Here is a 14,420-nt window from a genome sequence, read left to right on the forward strand (position 1 = left end):
CAGCTGCTCTAAACCTTTTGGTTTGTGTAAAGATAGGGTCCTGCATCAGCCTTGTCTTGCTCCAAGACTAGGCTACTTTTATCTTGGCCAAACCTTATCGGTTAAGATTTAAGGACTCGCAGTGTTGTTGCTTTCAAAGGGAATGGCTATATGGCTTTGAATTATCTTTTAAAACACCTAGGTTGCATAATGCCACAAGATTTGAGATAGTCACATTATATTGGCAAGTAACTCAAAAGGAAGCAGCCCTATTCCTCCAGGGTCTGTAAACGAGCCAGATTAGTAGATGATTACAGTAAACCCTAAGAGACAAGTATGGACAATTTCACTTGTGGCTCAACCTGATCCCATTACACCAAATCCTGTCCACTTGAGTGGGTGAAATAACTTTTTTGTTGTGGTTTGAAAGTTATTGTAGTTTTTGATTGCTGCCTGAAGAATGTGTGTGTGATGTGCCTCAGCGTGTGTGTGTTATTCATAGACAAAAGGGAAACAGTATTATTTAAATGACAAGTTGATTTAGCAAGGGTTATAATACAGTTCAACAGCAATAGTTTAGCCTGTCAGTATAGCTGACTGAGAGTGTCAGTTTGCACAAAGCCTTGGTTTTAAACCAAGTGAATTTGTCCAACTTTACCTTCAGGCGTCTATGCCAAGTGAAATCAGTGTCTCTGTTATGTGTACTCCAGGGAGAGAGCAGCAGTGGCAGGGGTAGGGAGGACATTATTGGCGGGTGTCAGTAAACAAAAGAATCCCGCCAATTAGTCATACATTTACATGTGCTTCACACAATCACTTGCAGACATTAACAGTCCTCTTTGTTCTTTGCAGGCAAAACGTAAGATTCACAGAGATAATAACGCCATCTTAAAAACCATGAAGATTTCCCACCCTTTTGTGTGGGTGAAGAGTGATTGTGCTGTCGTGTAGCTGTTATTGTTGCACAGGCTGTTAAATTTGGATTCCAGTAATGGACAGTGCAGCAGTACCAAACAATTGTTCACAGAAGAAGCTTGTTTTTAACGAGTCTTCCAATGTCCACCATGATTTAGGAGGGTTGTGGAAGTCTCAAACATTGTGTTTAAATGAACTACAATAAGATGTTTACCCTAGCATGCATTGTTGTGAATAACTACTAATGAGACAGAAAATTGCTACCGCTCAAGAGTTTGGGTCAACAAAGTAAAGCACTCATTATTTCCCCATCACAAAGCACAATTTAAAAAAAGAATAAAAAAAAAACAACTTGTGGTTTTCTTGATTTTCAAATTATGATACAAGTGTTCTAATCGTATTAATGCTTCAAGTAGATGGTAATATTTTAGTAAAATCATTACTGTTGTGTCAACATATAAAAGTGGGTATAGGTGCTTATTCCTCAGTGATCCAGGTAAGTTCTATATGTGCACAGTCAGTGAAAATGGACCACAAACCCTGTGTCGCATGAATAATGTCTGCAGCCAAGTTCATGTCACATCATCTATGCACAAAAACAAAAGAAGTTCTGGCTGCACAATAACAACTGGGTTAGATTAAACTCTGCTGTGAGCTTGTGGGCAAAAGCAGAATGTGTTTAATCCACGTATGATTAATTTCAGATAAATGAAATAAAATGAGCACTGGACTTTTACTATGCCCTGTGGTCCCCTTTGGAGGTAGCATTGTGTTCAGTCACTCAGTGTACTTTGTAGAATCCTTGATGAATTTTTTTCCCATGAACCTAGGTGGCTTGAGGGTACACCTTGGCAGTTTATCCATCAGTAGCAGTCCCGTGGCTTTAGCTGAAGAAAGAACTCCTAATGCTTTTCACTTGTGAAAATAATCTGTCTTCAGAACCCTGATTGTAGTGGTCCCCTGTGAGAAAGTGGCCTTGATGAGGTTTTGGGAAAACAGACATGTTGGCACATTCTGGCAGAGCAGAGAGATGTAGGAAGGCTTGGGTCCTGCATTCACCCACATAGATTTAAGGGCAAACCCGTTCACTTAGGTTTGATATGGCTTATTTTAAAGCCTCTACATCTATGAATTTCTCATGAATTCATCTATGAATCCTTTGCTGTTTTACATCAGTGCTTCTAACATTTAACAAACTGACTGCCAGTCTCAGATGTTTGTCCATTGTTTCTGATTAATGAATAGCCTAATAACATTCAAAGCAAGTTTGCTCTTGCACAGTAACATTTTCCCTCTTAGGAGTGGTGCCTTATCTTATTTGCAGCCCCTGTAATGTGTATAAAAAGCATTTTTGCCCACAGTGCCACCAGCATAATGGGGTTTTGCGAGTAAATAAAATCATGAGCATTACTAATTTTGGCTGCAATCACTGTGGTTGGATAGAGATAAAGCAGACACATGGTGTCTGTTTGCCAGACTCTCCATCATTTCTCATGTCAAATGGTAAAATCCCTTTTTTAAATGTTTTTCTTTTTTTTTTTTTTACAGTTTTTATAGAGCTTGTCTTTACTTCATATGTCAGCATTGAGATCTTGTCTCACCAGCTAGCAGCAACTTTGGTAAAAAGCAAGAAGAAGAATTATCTTGATTGATCTTGTTTGTAGCCCAGCATTTCCCAAATGGTCTCCCAAGTTTCCTAACTTGTTGGTGTGGTGTGCACACCAAATGTGCTGTGACAACCCCAAGCCGTAGCCTTAAACCTCACAGTACAGCCTTATTGGTAAACACCACCCCCAGCAGTTGGTTTTGGCTTCTGCCTTCAGGAAATGGGTTTGTGTTTGTGGTTTCCTGACAGAGGTTTGGAGCTCGGTTAGCTGGTTGTGGACTGGTCAGAGGGTGGAACGACAGATCACCTAGCCTGGGGGAACATTTAGAGAATTGAAGTGAGGCATTTTCCACCCACTGCATTGAACTGTTTTTTTATGTCATGGTTTGCTGCTGTTGCTGCTGCCTTCAGGCTGGTTGCTATAGTTGGTGAAAGTCCTGTCAGTGGTCAGAAACCTCAACCACTGTCACACATGTTATAACACACAGAAGAAACCCAGAGGAAATGGAACATTACAGGATGGTTTGCTTGAATGCCACAGTGGGACTACGCCTGCCCTTGGTTCCTCTACTGTTACTTATTTTGTAGTATGTAAAATGTGAAGGAAGTAATGACTTATGCATACTGTACATTAAAATGCAGAAAATGTTCTTTTGCTAAAATAGGTGATAATTTCAGCAGGGTAGGCAGAGATGGAGTAGTAGCAGAACTCAGCAGGACTGAGCCCATTGTGGTTTTTACTGCATTTTTTGCTACACAGCCTTGTAATCCTGTGGTATTGGAAGTTATTATACAAAGTTTGTTGATTGTTGTAGTTTCCCTAGCGTTGTAACTTGCATGTCTTCTGAAAGATATTTTAAAATCACAATTGGAGCGATTGCAAAGTTTTATGATGACGTTATCATTGGCACGGATTTTTATCAGTTTCTTTTCACTTTTTCTTCCCTTATCAAGTTTTTAGGTATTAGGTAGATAGTAAAAGTACAGGAAGTTCCTATTTGGAAATTGAAAGCAGCAGTTAATTTTTATTGTAATTGATGATCTTTTCACCAGTTGGTCTGCAGAGATGATTCATGCAAAACATACAATTTTAAAAAATTAAGAAGGAATAGCAAAGGATTAACCCCTTTTCCAATGACAAGAGATCAAGTCTGATATTAACATAAAGCTATGGAATGGCCTCATACTAGCTTTAATGACAATCTAACAGCTGCTGCCACAAGTCATTCTACAGGAATTCAATCAGCAGTATAGATGGTCCTTTTGTAAAGACATTTTAGAGCGGCAGGTTTTTTTTTTCTCCCCTTTCCCTGTTCCCCAAATTCGGTGTCTACAAAGTAGGCTTGATCGATGAATCATCGGTGAATTCTCTACATCTGTTAGGAGTTTGGAAATCTGGAGAACATGTTAGAAAAAAAGCGTGACTTGGACAGAAAGTGAGAGGTAGATGTGAAACAACTTCTCCTCAGAAGACAAGCAGTCCCAGTTAAGAAATGAGTGAAGCCTTTTCCAAAACACTCCCCATGTTAGCCTTTGTCCTTTCTCATACTATAGAGGGGAGCTTCAGAGCTTCACTGTCTAGACAGCCACATATTGACACTGAATTAGATGGTAAAGATAGCATGTGCCACTATTTTGACACTTGTGTCTCCACTGACTGGATTGTAATTATCACTCTGCTAGTATAACAAATAGGGGAATAAGGAATAACAATCAAACTTTTTTTTCACTTTGAAGTGGAGAGCATAAGGTCAGCTTTCTGCAGAGAACTAAAACAATAGCCCCACTAAAAAGACATACAGTATTTATGTTATTCTTTCAGATGTATTGCGGAGATTTGTTTTTTCTTTTACTCATAATGAAGCAGTCATTTGTAACTAATTATAACAACATTATACCAGAATAATGGACTGGAGTTTGAACCTGCACAGATTATACATACAGAATATTGTTTACACATGCATATATGTAATGTGAACAGCTTGAGTGGCACCATGCTTCTTATCTGGATTGTCCAGGCTGGCAGCGTAAGGCTAGACCATGGGGTCATGGCGGATTCAGACACTATTCCCAGCCTTCTCCCTTTTGTCCTGCTTCTGCAGCACAGAGAGAGCTGGTGCAAATGTGCCCAAGATGTGGCCCATCTTCCTGCCCCAGAAAACTTCATACACAAAGTCCCACTCAGAGTGTGCAGCAGCTCCTTTGTTGAGCTGTGTGTATGTTGTGGTGAGAATCTGTAATGCACAGAGCAAAATACATTTCTCTGATCTAGCACCTCGTTTCTCCTTTCTCTCTAAGGATCTTACACTTTCTGGTATTTTGACTCAGATTGTAGAGCATTACATTTGTCCTTATTATAATAAATCTTGTTGGGCGGCTTATGCTTTTAACCTTGTCAAAGTTGATAAGATACGGGCTTTCTCAGCCAGTCTCTTTCCTCTGTTTGACTGCTGTGTAAAGTAGTGGCCTGGAGCTGGTGTTAGCCTTGTGTACACTCTCACTGCAGTTGCCTGGCTATAAACTGGGCCTTAATGACAGGAAGAGTGCGTGCATGTATGTGTACGCCTGCATCTCTGACACGCAGGTTATTATTTGACTACTTTTATGATTCCTCTGAAATCGAGCACATTAAAGGACCTCTGTCTACAGAAGGCTCATCACTGACATCACTTCACACTTTCAGTGAGCAAAGTTCACACTGCATTTATCTCTAAAAGAAATGGGAAAGATAATGATGATGTATTTCTGTATGTGTAAGTCCCTGCTCTCTTCCTCCTTCCCCATATCTCCTCTCTCCCACACACAGACTGTGCTTACAAGCATAGTGTCATATGCAATGACATCACTCCTGTACTCCCAGCTTTCCGCTTCTCCCACAGCACCCATAATGCAGCTATGTTTTTAAAGCGTTTTAATGACTTCTATATGTCAGATCAGCTGCATGATCCAGCAATGAAGGTGTACTACAGGCGCTGAGTCCTTTTTCTTCTTAGGGCAGTTTGCTTAGGCAGGCAGGCTTTTTATGATTTTATGACTTGGTCTTTTGTAGACCTCTCTTTCATGCAGGCTGAGATCGGAGCTAAAGTTTCTTTACAGTAGTTGTCTGATTATTGGTTGATCTAGTAATTATTGCTCTTCACTACATAAAACGTAAAAAAACAATGATTTATGTCTTTTTATAAGTAACAAAGGTCCCAAGTAACATTTGTCAGAGAATCCAAAAACCCCAAATTATTTGGTTAGATCAACAAAAAGATAAAGTGGTGGAGACTAAGAGACATCGTATGTGAAAAGCTACAAGTTGAAAATGCTTTGTCAATGAATTATTTAATCCATTATTTTGCTCCGTAATTGTTTAAATACTGCTTACAGTGTTTCAGCCCAACAGGTTGTTAAATACTATTTTGTTTCCTAGGTTACCATTTGCTATCTTTGCATTAGTACTACCTTGTTTTTTTACCTTGTGAATACTGTGTCCTGTAAAGCTACATTTTCCTCATGCAAGAGTCTCTCACAGTTTATAGTTGTATGTTGGCATGTTTGGAAAGTGTAATTATACATCTTTATCACAGACCAGCCCTCACCCCAACAACCCTCAAGTTGTGCATTTCTTTTTTCTTTTCCGTTCTGCTAACAGTAAGAGGTTCTGTTGACCTTTGTGCTGATGGCCAGCAGTTTGCAAGAACACAGATGAAACATTTGCTAGTTGCAACAGACAGGAAATACTAATTTTTTTTTATAGACTGTTTTGTATAATTGTTAAATGTTTTACTATTAAGCTGCTTTAACTCAAATATGATCGCTTCTCTCATATTGGTTTTCAGTTTCATAATGATCGTTAAATAATAATTTTTCTTTAAATTAATGGCACAATAAATTGTAATTTGCTGTAAATGGTGCCTTTGAGCAACCAAGAGAGCAATACTGTGATCATTAAAAGTGCCATTTACTAATGTCTAATTATTGTCTTTAAATTAAATGAATGTAGAAATTGATCCAGGAGTGCACTAGTCACAGAGGCCCAAATTCAGTGTCCACATGCTGCCATAAATTATCTCTTAATTTCTTTGGTTGAGTACCTGGCTGAGGTTGCTTTTGATTTTGATCCTGCTGACTAAAATCAAACAGTCCTGCCCATTTGTATAGACTAGTTGTAACATAGAAACATAATTCAGTGTTTGAGGGATTCATTACCTAATATAACATGAATATGAATTCATAAACTGTTTACCCTGTATAATCTTAATGCCTGTTCCCACATCAACTATAAATCCTGTTAGATAAAAATATGATGCATAGTTTCAATAGCTCTGTTGTGCCATCTCTCGTGGAGTTTGACATATTATTAGGATGTTTTTCTGGTGTCTACTTCTTTTCTCCCGTGAAGACCTCAGAAACCTTAAAGACTTCTAGGCTTCTGATCCCAGCCCTTCAAATTCTTTCAGAAACAACATGATTATAAGGTCACTTTCTGGAAAGCATTACCACGCTTAGTGGTCAAGTACCCCTCCAACACCCTTTTGAAGGGAGCGAGAGGGGGGGAAGGGAGCAGGAGAGGGAAGAAAAGTAGTGTTATCACTTCATACAGTAGGTTTAAAACACAGTGGGACTTATCTGATCAGATAGCCAAGAACTGAAATCTGGTTGAAGGAGATAGAGGCAAAAAGACTTGGTTGTGTAAACATTATAGTTGACTGAGAAAGCGGCACATGCATGCCTGTGTACTATTACGAAGGACCAGTTTTGTTTGTTGCTGTTAGCACCAGTATGGCAGGTTTGGTTCTTAAATGCAACTTTTTTTTTCCTCAGCCATCCCTTTGTTCTATTTTGCTCTGTTCTTTAACCTTTGTGTTTCATGCCTAGAAATATGTGTCTAGCCCATTGCCTCTGTCTCTAAAGCTTAAAATGCTCTTTGAATATTGTTGCTGGTTAAATCTTTATTTGCTTGTAACTCAAGGTTCACTCGTAAAATTCCTTGACCTATTATTTTTGCCAAAAGCAGGTTGATAAAATCTACTGATTGATGTTCCAGATGACAGCACTGTCCTGGGTTCTCCTGTCTGCCCTCTGTGTGTGCTGGCTTAAATACGTAGCTTCAGGCAGAGGCGGCCCATAGGAAAGCTGTGTGATTTTTCACTTAGCTTTTCCATAACAGGGTAATTGCCTCCTGTTGTAGGGGATGACAATTTAGTGATCTAGGCCACAGTGGGAGGTGCCCTAGTAAATGATCACAACATAGACACTTGTGCACACCTCCCTGTCAGGCCTGTGCCTGGAGGGCAGACACATGCTCTGCTATTATCTCGTCACACACAGACTCCAGGAGAAAGAACTGGGCAGGGAGACTGTCATTATCTGCAATCAAGGCAGATGAAATAAAAGGGAAATCTGTCAAGTTAAACAGAGATTGAGATTGACGGGCATAAATAGTATTAAAACGATGTTAGACAATAGTAGTCTCTTAACATTTTCCTGTGCCATGGAGTTGAGCCTCAACTACCCTTTTCCTCCAGCAGTATTTTAAGGCCACAGTGAGACAACAGAATAAGGAGTTGCATCAGGTAAATGTCCCCAGTCTCTGGGAAAAAGCAGCCATCTCTCGGCAGGCCTGTGAAACATTCCTGGACCGACTCTCACGTCTGGACAGAAGGATGGAGGAGCGGGAGGCAGGCTGCTCAAAATTGTGGGCTCCCTTTGTCTCGCCTAGCCTAACCCCACCACACAAACACAGACGGCACTCTCACTCAGGCCTCCTCTCTGCCAACAGGCAGGCTGCATGCCAGCCAGGCAGTGTGTGTGTGTGTGTGTGTGTGTGTGTGTGTGTGTGTGTGTGTGTGTGTGTGTGTGTGTTTGTGTGACATAGATAGCACTTGTTTATGCATGAAATAAATTTGATTCACATGGCGTGGGAAGCTCAGTCTAAAATGCAGATGTGTGTTAGGTGCACACACGTTCCCCCCTCCTTTCCTCTCACTCTCTGACAGCAGTAATGCTGTATCACTGGACAACTCACTCTCTAATAAGCCTCTGTACAAGTCAAGTGCCAGCTATTAAATACACTGTTAGCTTAAAGTGCAAATTGACTGCTGCAGATGAATGGCCTGTGGGTTATGTTTGGAAAGTGACCCAGGAGAGAGGGAGAGAGACACTCTATCGATAGTATCGATCTGGGCCCTCCTTGAAGGCCGGCTGAATTGATGTACTGCAGTGTTTTCAGGCATAATTAATGTGGATGGATCAGGCTGTTTGTCAAATGAAGGAAATAATTGTTGCTATTGACTGGGCTCCTTATTTAAACTGCTGCAAAATGCCTATGACAATGCAATAAAAGTTTTTTTTTTATTGTTCATTGCTGTGTACTATTGGTCATATAATTTTTTGAAGTATTTTCTCTCTTTATTTCAGAAATCTTGGCTACAACAAATTGACCACTATAAAAGTCGAAGCTTTGGACAAACTTCCTAACTTGAGAGAGCTGTAAGTCACATGGTTTATTCTGTTTGAAGTGTTTAATAAGTTAAGTTAAAAAAAAACAACTAACTTTTTAAATTATTTTAATCAACATCAATGTGTGTTTTGTTTTTTTTTAAATTAACATAGTTTGCTTTGCATTCATGGTTGCCACTCTACTTCCTAGCAGTACCGCTGTATGTGTTGCATTGAACTAAGTCCAATTGAGAATAAAGTGGTGGTTTTCTAAATTAAGCCTTCGCTCCACCACCTGATACTGTGGCCAACGCTGGCCTTGTAAATATTTTATATGCTGAGGAGAGGGCTTGGTTCTGTGTCAGTCAGTGCTAGTACACAGGGCACACACACACACACACACACACACACACAACACACACATGCTTGAGCTGAATGATGATACACACACTGGTGACATCTTTGGCAGGCTGGCCAACCAGTCATACGCTCCTCGACATCTGTTTTACGCTCATGTTATTTTTGGATTTTAAAAGGATGACTTGCTACTTGCTCTGCAGCAGACGTGACAAGCTGTGTTTGAAATATGTTGATTTATATGAAGGTTGGATTGAAATTAGTCTCAGGTGATGGAGCCTCTGCATCACAATTACCAATAACAGTTTATGTAGAAAACTAAGCAACTTGTATGTAAATCTGAGGTTTAAAATACGAGTTTTGTGTTTAATTTTAGTACCCATGTCTATTTTACATGAATTATTTTGTTATTGTTTTTACCTTATAACTACACATGATTCTCACACATTTGTTTGTGCTTTCCATCAGGGCACAGGTTTGCTGTTTAACATACTACTTTGTGTGTGTTTGTTACTTTCAGGCGGTTGGATCACAATGAAATGACCTCAATACCGGATTTAGGACAGGCTGCTTCCAAGATTGTATCACTCTACCTGTGAGTACTCCCCATTTACTCCTGAACACTGTACTAGACTCTCCTACCATATTCTTAGGTCAGCGGTCTCATTGAAATACTCCTAAAATAGTCTGAAGTCTAGTTTTAAAAAGATTTCTTTGACATGGAGTTCTGTTTTGTAAAGTAACCGACTGGACTTATTAGCTGATCATGGGTTCTTGTCTACAGTAAGCAATGTTTGTATATAGCTCCGACTCTGTTGCTCCCAGTTGTGAAACTGTGCCTGTGGGGACTGCCTGTGCTGGCATCTCACAGGAGATTTACTGCCCTATTTGGGAAGGGTGTGTGTACACTTGTGTATGTCACAAACGTGAGCCCAGTAACGCATCAAAAGTCTCGGTTTAACACATTAGATGGGTAACTTGTTACTATTTGAAAGCCAGTAACATTGAGGATGCACATTCTGTAAATGCACATAAATGTATAACGTCATGTTAATAAGACTTTTAATATTAAATTAAACATGACAGATGTACTGATAAAGCTAGAATATGCAACTTAGAGTTACAGTATGTAGCCTTTTTCCAAATATTTTGTTTTTATAACAAATAAACTCCAAAATCTAAATTTGGAGAGTTGCTGTTAAATCCTCCTGTCACCCTGACACAACGAACAGCAGTACAGAGACCGTCTTTGTTAATTTAGACCTTCTAAACATCCTGAAAATTGTAATTATTTTTGCTTGATTACTGAGTTATTTATTGTAATTTCATAATAGTGTCTACCCGAAGGGCTGTGCAGAACTGGGAGAGGGACTGTTGATACTGTAGGGGCAGACTGGATTATTGTTGAATTACCTGGTAGCACTAGGTGAAGTTGCATGTTGCAACTTTAAAGTAACTGTGAAGTCAATATTTGTTTTCTATGTTACTTTCCGCGTTTCTGTTATGCTCAACAATGTCTAAAGGAATGTGTGACACGCATACAGTACAAGGAATGGCATTTTTAGTTAGATAAAAATCAAAATACTTGATACAACACTTACAGTTACAGTTATAACAAGATTAGTGGGAGTGCTTCTTGGTATGTATGATCAAACATTGACAGTGTTGTGACACCTGTATCATCTTTTGGATGTACTTTTTTTTTGTATTTATTTTTTCCAGCATGCCGCATCGCCCTCACATGTGACCAGAAAACATTTGTATGTCTTACTTAGCCTGAAAGAAGCAAGTCAAGCTATGACAATAATAACTACTAGCTTTACTATGTGCATTGTCTTTCACACCTTGCTTGCTGGTTAGAGAAGGTCAGAGCTGCTGGTTCTTGTATGGTGTATGGTTTGAGTTGCATGTTATCGCTGTGTGTCATCAGTGTGCTTCTCGGAAATTATCATGACGCACTTGTGTGGTGAGAGTATTTCTGTAGGTAGTGGACAGTTAAGATGAGGAATAGGAGGTCTGCTTAAGCAACTCTCACAGTTGTCTGTTTAAATGTGTCATGCTTCTAAGAGCTATCATCTGCTATACTCACGCTATATTAGGTTTTCTATCTATCTGGATATTTAGGATTTAGCACAAATTACTGTTCTTGTTTCTTTTGATACAAAACTGATTTGAGCAAGTTTACTTTTATTTGCACGTACTGTGCCAAGGCGCAGCCCCTCCAAATGGTCGGGGTGTCTTTTTTTGGCCTGACTTGAGGCCTGTTGCTAGGGGGGAGGTCTTTAGACCTGATGGGAGTGGACGCTGGAGGGAGGGTTAGATCTTTACAAAGCCACACAGCTGAAGGCCCACTGAAGCACTTGCAGCTGCAGCTGTCAGTCACATGGCTTACAGTAAAATGGGTGACACTAAGCAAGGGAGGAAGGATGAGAAAAGAGGGAGGGAGGAAGGAACGGGGGAGGTGAATATGTCAGATTAGGGTGACATCACCACATGTCGAAAGGGAGTGCATAAGGAGAAGTAGTAGAGGAGGAAGTAGGAGGCTAAGGACAAGAAAATGGGAAGCTATAGGTGAACTCAGACTTACTGAGTTCTTACTCAGACTTAATTCCAAAATAAATTGTGTCTATTCTGATTCAGAATCTTTGACTTTTATCTGTAGTACTGTAGAAGCAGACTATTCAAATATATAATATGCAAACTTATAGCAAATTTAGTTTTTTCTTTCCTTTATTATTTTCTTGCTTAATGAGAATATGACTCTTATCTTGTTTCCATTTTTCATCCACTATAGCTGTCTTACTATTGGTGCTTGCACCTCTTTTTAATTGCTGCAGCCTTTGCAATTCAAGGCTATAAAGTTGCATTGCTGTAGTTAAAACCTTTTGATCGGGATGAGCACTATGAATTGAATGGATATTCATAAAACAATCAGGACTGAGATGAAAACAGAAAGTAGAGTGACATTAGGAGAAAGGCAATCGGAACTTGTTCAAACCCCATTTGCCAGTCTCCCACAGTGTCACAATGCTTGTCCCGCAGACTCCCATAATGCCACAGCAGGATGGTCCAGGAAACAGGAAACCAAAAGTTTTTAAAATGGTGACAAAGTAACAGCAGATCCGCAGTGCAAACATTCCCATTCTGTTCATCTCCTCTCCAGTCAACATCAAAGTGTCCCTTTAAAAATGCTCTGGATACAAATCATATGGCCTGCTGGATGATCGGATTTTGAAATAATTTTCCTTTTGTCCTGACTGCCAGCATCAAATGTGAAGGGATGGGCTTAACACTCTCTTCCAAAGATGACACTGGGAACGGGAGACTGGAATCGCTAGTGTAAACCACTGATGCAATTTCTGTACATCAAAAGACGTGTGAAAATGAGCCAGAGTCATGATAATCAGATGGTCATTGGGGCACAGTAATGAGATTTGGAATTAAGTGGTATTAAGACAGAACAAGGCCCTTAGACATCAAAGAGAACAAGAGTGGACCAAATTCCTCTTTATCAGAAATGTCAATAGCCGTATGATAATCAGTTTTAATAAACGCTACTATTGTATGTATAAACTTCAAACATGCTGAGCGCCAAGGCTTTATCTGTCTTTTACACACAGCTGGGCTCTGACTGTGGGAGGGGGAGAGAGAGGAAGAGAGAGGAGGGAGCTTGGCTAGAGTGGCAGAAGAAAAATGGGGTGAGAGAACGAGTGAGAGAGGTCAATCTCTCCCATCAGTTTGAGACTGATCTGTTTTTCCCATCAAAGGTCACCAGCTGTTGACCTTGCCTCACCCCTTCATTCTCCTCCCTCCCTTTTTCCTTCCCCATTCCTTCTTTACTTTCTTTGCTCATGTTCACCGTAGCCACTGTCTGTTGCTCTGTCCCATGTGTGTGTCTGGTGTTTGTGGTGTGTGTGTGTTTGTGCAGGCATGCTAGCAAGGCTCATCTTTAACCATTTCTGCCACTGTTTATTCAGGTGGGCCACTGTGGTGTGACCCCCTCCTCCACTCAGACACCAATAAAGTGTGTGTCCGTGTGTGTCCATCTGCTGGTTGAAGGCTTAAAAAGAAGGAGGGAATGACCTTGTTTTGAAAATTTTGACTTTTTAAAACACCTGCTTTTAATCTTGCTCTTTCTGTCAAGTACATTCACACACAGCAGCTTTGGAGGTTTAGCAGTCATCATAGTAATACTGGGCTTGAATTAAGACTGATGCTAAGTTTATTTTATAATCCTATCAAACTCTTTAGTTTGTTTAGTTCAGTTAAGTTCAAAATTTCCCTTGTTGTTGAAGGAATAGTTTTGACATTTTGGAAGTTGTGTATTCGCCTTCTTGCTAGAGGTAGTTGCTTGACGTAGGGTAAATATTAAGCTACAGCTATACGGACTGGAAACGGTTTTGTTACTCAAATTAAGCAAATGAGCAGACATTTGGACAAACCCTGGCCTACTTCTTCTTCCAAAAAGTAATAAAAAAACAGTTTTTGTGTCACATAGGGTTAATTTTCATACTGTCTTGTTCGAGTACAGTGACTTCCTGGAGTCTTCTCATCACTGTGAGGTTACCAGGCAACCAGCAGAGACCCGAAGCTTGCCAACAGGCCTGTTGTTTGCTGTGTGGCACCTGTACTAGTTCATTGTTTCTTGTTTTAAAACATTTAAATGGGTGTCTAAAAAATGCATGTTTGTCTGATCTCTCCCTTGTGCCCTTGCTTTTGAACTTACTAAATCAAATTCCCATCCCTAGTTAGTACCCGAACGTGTCAAATGTGTCACTTGCAGAGGCTTTCATCTATGCTCATCACACAGAAACTACCTGTGTAGCAGGAAGGCTGTCTCCATGTTTATCTGTGTTTATCTTTACATTTTAGACCTGTATACACTCGCTGTATCTATGTGTTGCAGAAGAGTAGATCTGTATATGGGCTTTCTGTATGACCTGTGGCCTTCCATGTGTGCTGCTGACATGTAGCTTTTTTCTGTGTGTGTGTGTATGTGTGTCTGTGTGTGTCTGTGTGCCTCTGTGTGCCTCTGTGTTTGACTTAGGTTGTCAGCATTGTTCCCACATTTTGTTTCTCTTTCAATGTAATGTTCAGGATAGTACCTTCTCTATTATTTTCTCTCTTTTCCCCCTCT

At 40.0% G+C, this 14,420-nt stretch overlaps 1 protein-coding gene across 1 annotated transcript in view; it reads left to right on the forward strand.

Moving 5' to 3' along the window:
• The window catches only part of lrig1 (leucine-rich repeats and immunoglobulin-like domains 1), a 33,069-nt gene that overhangs the window by 2,655 nt on the left and 15,994 nt on the right, over positions 1-14,420 (forward strand). The window contains exons 2-3 of the mRNA XM_067503671.1: positions 8,906-8,977; positions 9,804-9,878. Of these exons, the coding sequence (XP_067359772.1) occupies positions 8,906-8,977; positions 9,804-9,878 (147 nt within the window). The remainder of the gene's footprint in view (positions 1-8,905; positions 8,978-9,803; positions 9,879-14,420) is intronic.

Source organism: Channa argus, chromosome 5, assembly GCF_033026475.1.
Source record: "Channa argus isolate prfri chromosome 5, Channa argus male v1.0, whole genome shotgun sequence".
Classification (NCBI taxonomy): domain Eukaryota; kingdom Metazoa; phylum Chordata; class Actinopteri; order Anabantiformes; family Channidae; genus Channa; species Channa argus.